General features: G+C 36.4%; 1 protein-coding gene across 1 annotated transcript; it reads right to left on the bottom strand.

The window, feature by feature from the left end:
• Positions 1-522: 522 nt before the first annotated feature.
• On the bottom strand, positions 523-5,605 carry LOC108211424 (pentatricopeptide repeat-containing protein At2g27610). Its single transcript, XM_017383022.2, has 3 exons — positions 2,316-5,605; positions 1,590-1,645; positions 523-1,478 (listed from the first exon to the last, which is right to left on the bottom strand). The coding sequence occupies exon 1, from the start codon at positions 5,484-5,486 to the stop codon at positions 2,814-2,816; it is 2,673 nt and encodes an 890-aa protein (XP_017238511.2). The 5' UTR covers positions 5,487-5,605; the 3' UTR covers positions 523-1,478; positions 1,590-1,645; positions 2,316-2,813.
• Positions 5,606-5,846: the final 241 nt, after the last annotated feature.

The raw sequence follows: 5,846 nt of genomic DNA, 5'->3' as shown, positions 1-5,846 counted from the left end.
AAAAAAAATTAAAATTATACAGAAAGTGGTTGGGACTGTAATTATATAGATGACAATGATGATATTGTATATAATTATATTTTATTGTGTTTATAAGAATCGATGAATAATCAGTTTCTAGTTTCCTGTATAAGCTAGTTTCTACTGTATAAGCTAGTTTCTATTGGAGTAAGATTATATATATGCACGCGTTCGCGTGTTCCATAGATAATTATACAGAAAATTTGTGAAAGACCGCACATCCTGCAACATGCTCTACTTATATTCCTTCATGTTTCACAATTTTTATTGATTCAATTACTTCAGTCTCAGTTTCTCTGTTCGCTTGTAACTTAAATGAGAACCAAAATATTAGTACGATTCGATTTTTGGAATTTTACTGTTTTTGGTTTGGTTTTATCCGTTTCGGTCTTAATTTTTGGATTGTTTGCGGGGCCTGGTTTATGCATCAAATCGCCCCTGTTTGTTGGTTTTCTTGACCAAAGATTGTAAAAATTGATTTCTCATTTTGCAAACATAAAAGCTTCTAATCTATAAAACGCTGCAATAGCGTAGAGGTTCTGCTTGGCGGGAACTAAACAAGTCAACTGGATTATTCATGTCAAATTACTGTACTTATTTTGGAATCCAAAAAAGTAACTCTGAAACACTTTTGCGTACAAGATACTAGCGTTCACCAGAAGAAATATATCGGAGTTCCAATAAACTAAACTGAGGCTGGAAATCCTACTGACAACCAGTTTAGTTGGAACTTGGAACCAGGAGTGTGACAACTTTCACTATACTGACCCTGCTAGAAATGACGAAATGTTGCCCAAACTACACAATGTGACGAAGTAAAGTGTGTAGTCGAATGCACCTGAAGAAGGCAATCTTGCTTAGCTTTCTAGACTCTCTATTTCTTCCCCTCGGCCTGTGTATGTTTGTATTTATCAATGCATCTTGCATGCTGTGTTCCGATTGGATTTAGTTCCACAAAAATCTTAAGCTCTGGATTTTACACCGTCCTATGTAACTTATCTCTAATACCATCCTACAATTTATATGTATATAGCATTGATATATTGTCATGAACTGTGTACATATGTTATAACACCACTTTTGATGGCTTTTATGTTTTCTTGCTATACTACAGGAAGAAAGACTAAGCTTTCTTCCAAAGCTTGATAAGTTCTAACATGGAGATTAAACTTGCAAAAGCACTGATGTCAATGCAGTGACATCATTGACTGGCTAACATTTAGTAGTGATGATGATCTTGAAGCACTAGCTTGAAACAACCGTCCAATAATGTATATGTAAGCTGAAATCAATTCTTACAAGAAGATAACCGTAAACTGGTAAAATCAAAGTCATTCTTACCATCATATAGTGTTCTCGTGAATAGAATTCAGAGTCTGAAAGTAAACGATCCTCTGTAAACAAAAATATTGATCCAAGTTTGCCAAGTGGACTAACTGCATGGGCATCGTGAGAATCTGTTTTGCAAATTTGAAAATTATATGTTAAATACTATATTGATATACATTACAATAATTAAGTTGCATGCCTACAGTTTAAATTCACAGACAGGCGAGTTTAGCAAAGACCTCTCAGAACGGGAGCAAGTCTTCAATTCCCACAACGTAACGTTCCGTGCAAACAGCTGCAAAGTAAATAACAAATTCAATAAAACACTTCTGATCAACTCACCAACTATCTAGATCGAGCATAAACATTCATGCCATCATGATGGTGGTATTAGCAGAAATTCCTCACCTCCTATCAGTACATACTAGGCCATAGCCAATAGGTTGCACAAGTTGATAACTATTAATTTATAATCTGACGAGTTAGAGTAAAAAAAAACTCACATATATAATTACTTTCAACATCTAATGTATATAATATACAAAAAAAACCCATAGATTTGTTAGGTTGTCAAGAACAATAAACAAATTGAAATATATTATCAATATTGCAAAAAGTCGGAAGGTAATGAAAAATCTAAAAGCATGATATATGATTTCTTTATACAAAATATAAAGACAATCAAACAGATGATCAAGAGGGATCTGTAAGAAAGTAAGCATAAACAGGGATAATCAGGTATATTTATATACACACTCCCTCAGTGCCATTCAATTTGTCCACATTTTCTATTTTTTTGTCCTACATACATGACCACATTTCAAATTTGTTCAAGTTATATAGATATGGTAAAAATGAAGTGTAAATTTGGTAAATAGAATATATTTCATGAACAAAATGAGTGGGACGGATTGAGATAAAAAAATCTTCTGACAATGTAGAGTAAGGTGACCAAGATATTTTACCAGAGCAACACAACTGTTTCAGTGCAAAGATAACTCTTTGTGCCGTAGGTGTGTTGATGCCAACTTTACCCTTTGACCAAGATAAAATTCTGACTGCCAAATTCATATACTTTTAAGGCCAAGCCAATCCTTAGCTACATACAATTCCTGTTGTTTTCTCAGCAAGCAATAAGAATTATGCTCCTTCCAAAATGAAATTCTTTTCTCAATTAAACTGGTCAGCATCAATTCTTATACATATGGTAACTTGTATCTCTGAGAAGTAGCAACCAGTAGAACCCACTAACAACAAGTATACAGTTAAATGGTGTGCGGGAGCTCATGTAATCAACTTTCATTTTCCTGTCTTGGTCAGTTAACTTCATCGAATCTTTCAGGCATATATTTTAGTTCTATCGGCCTATTCACACACAAGCGTCATGGCCATGCTTAGTTACAAACTAGGAGGGCTCCTTTTGAAGGTTTTTGGTAGCAAGTTCTTATTTCCATAATTTAATGTCACCAGTATTCCCCACAAGAGCAAGATCCTTCTTTAAAGTGATGATATCTATTTGAATCTCTGACCACAATTACTCTTCCTTCAAGGGACGATATTAACTTTATTACAGTGTGACAGTCACCACAAACTCTAAGATTCTTCATAACATAAAGCGGACTGCTAGGCGGTGTGGCAATCAATCCAAAAGCAATAGCTAACCTCTCACTATGTTCAGAAAGAGTAGCCTCTTTGTGCTCCTCTTCAATATCCTGAAGTACATAGTTTGTGTCAGGTTGATACCCTGCATCCTTCAGTCGGACATTTAAGTCAGCTAGTTTCAAATAGATGCTATCTGACAAGGGATGTGAACGATCTCCAGCTAGGAATGAGTAAGTTTTGCGTTTAACCTCAATCCAGCTGTACCCAGCTTCTTTTTTTACTTTTCTTTCATCCATTAGTTTTCTAACTTTCCCCTTCTCTTGCCATTTTCCAGCTGCAGCATAAAGATTAGATAATAACACATACGCAGCAGAGTGTTGAGGATCAAGAGACATGAGCTCTTCTCCTGCACGTTTCCCTATCTCCAAATTTCGATGAACACGGCAAGCTCCAAGAAGTGTACGCCAAATAGTTGCACCAGCAGGAAAGGGCATCCCTTCAATGATAGACATGGCTTTTTCTAGTAATCCAGCTCGGCTGTAAAGATCAACCATGCAGGAGTAATGCTCCATAGTAGGATCTATATGATGGTCTTTTACCATCATATCAAAGTATCTTTGACCTTTCTCCACAAGTCCAACATGAGTACAAGCAGTAAGCACTCCAATAAACGTTACATCATCCAATTGCAAATTGTGAGTTTGCATTTCCTCAAAAATCTCAAGTGCCATTGTTCCATAACCGTGCTGTGAATATCCCGAGATCATTGAATTCCATGAAACTAGATCCCTCTCCTTTTGCCTTTTGAAAATTTCATTAGCACTCTCGATATTACCCCTCTTCGCATACATGGTAACAAGGGCACTACTTACACACAAAGCATTATGATGTCCTGATTTTATTGACCTTGCATGTAGCTGTTTCCCTTGCTCCACTGTCGCCATAGGATTACAACATGAATTAATGACACTAGAAAATGTATACTCATTTGGATTAATCCGTTCCTTTGCCAATTGGCAGAAGAGTCTTATAGCTCCAATGCTGTCTCCTACTTGGGCATACCCACCTAACATTGCAGACCATGCAACAATATCCTTCTCCTCGACTAGATCAAACACTCTTTCAGCATCGTTAATGTGTCCAATTTTGACATAAGCATCTAAGAGAGCAGTTCCTACTGATGCCGTCCTCTCGTAATTAGATTTGATGACTGGGGCATGTACTTGAAATAAAGAAATAGTAGGGTGAGCTGTAAGAATAGTAGAATAAGTAAAATCGTTTGGCCTTACAGCTTCTCTGTTCATTTGACAAAACAATTCTGCAGCTTGCTTTACCTCACCATTCTTCAAGTACCCATTAATGATGGCTGTCCATGACACAACATTATGAACACCCGGCGTTGTACTGAATATCTCGAAGGCATCATTCATTTCACCACACTTTGTGTAGTTTACCATAAGTGATGTAATAATATTTGGATCCAGTCCAAACCCACTTTTAATAACTAAGGAATGGACTTGTCTTGCATAACCAAGTTCATGAAGGTCAGAGCACAATTTTATGACTGTAACAAAAATCGACTGAGTCAGATCTATTCCTGCAACCCTCATCCTATTAAAAAGCTCAAGAGCTTCCACATCAAGCCCATTTGTCACAAAACCAGCTATCATGCAGTTCCACGAAACCACAGTCCTGTTCCTGATACCATTAAACACAGCCTTAGCATCATTTATTAAACCAGACTTAAAATACATATTCATCAAGGAATTACATACAAAAGTAGCCAATTCAAACCCACTTTTAATAACCATTGCATGCACTCGAATTCCTTTCTCTACCAAACCATTGTTCGCCAATGCTCCAAGCACAGCAGCAAAAGTGAAGGAATTAGGATTAATTCCTGCATGTTGCATTTGAAAGAAAATATCTACCGCCTCATCAAACAACCCATTCCAACTTGAACCTGAAAGCAACGAAGTCCAAGATACTACATTTCTCTCAGGCATCTCTTTAAATACTTGTTTCCCCTCAGCAACATTCTCAGACTTCATGTACATATCAATAAGCGATGTTCCAACACTCACATCCTCCAAAAACCCAGATTTAACACAATGACAATGTACTTGTTTACCAAGAATCTGATCAAACAAGACCCCACAAACCTTTAAAACACAAGAAAGGCTACACCCATCAACAGGTGAACCCAATCTACGAATACCCACAAAATATTTGATCGCCTCCAAGTTCATATTATCTCTCGAGTACCCAAAAAGCACTCGATTAGTTTCAGAAATATCTCTTTGAGACAATTCATCAAACACGTTGTCCGCGCCAGGAAAACAATTTAAATTATTTGAGAACCTGATTGATACATCATTACTACTCGAAATTAAAGGCATTGACTGATAGGAACATCTGGTCTGGCTCTGACATTGTACAAGTGTCCTACAATAAAGTGATTTGGGTCTGAGTCTTTGTGTTAAACTCATTGCACCCTTTCTCTTTTTGTTCTGTGTACTTACCTTTCGTATCATCAATTTAATAACCGCTTATTTAAACGGCTTGCAACGGAGTAAAATTTAAGGAAAGAAATATTACGCTGAAATTGTTGCCGCCTCTGTATTGTTTTGTTTTACAGGTGGCTCATTTAGGAAGTGTTTGGGCGGTAAGGTATAGTTAAAAGTGTTATTTTTGGAAAAAAATTACTCCCTCCGTCTCAATCATTTTTATAAAGTTTCTTTTTTGGGACGTCCCATCATTTCTATACATTCCAAATATAATACTTACACCCACTTCTTTCTCCCACTATCTCAATTTTATAATAATATAAACACTATTACACTCACTATTTTCCTCCACTATCTCAAATCTATCATTAAATATATTTGGGTCCC

This window comes from Daucus carota, chromosome 3 (assembly GCF_001625215.2).
Source record: "Daucus carota subsp. sativus chromosome 3, DH1 v3.0, whole genome shotgun sequence".
Classification (NCBI taxonomy): Eukaryota; Viridiplantae; Streptophyta; class Magnoliopsida; order Apiales; family Apiaceae; genus Daucus; species Daucus carota.
The sequence above is the reverse complement of the archived record's forward strand: the minus strand, read 5'-3'. Positions and strand labels throughout refer to the sequence as shown.

Bases quoted from the DNA above. Each gene is read 5' to 3' on its own strand.
- LOC108211424 (XM_017383022.2), bottom strand. From the start codon at position 5,486: ATGATACGAAAGGTAAGTACACAGAACAAAAAGAGAAAGGGTGCAATG.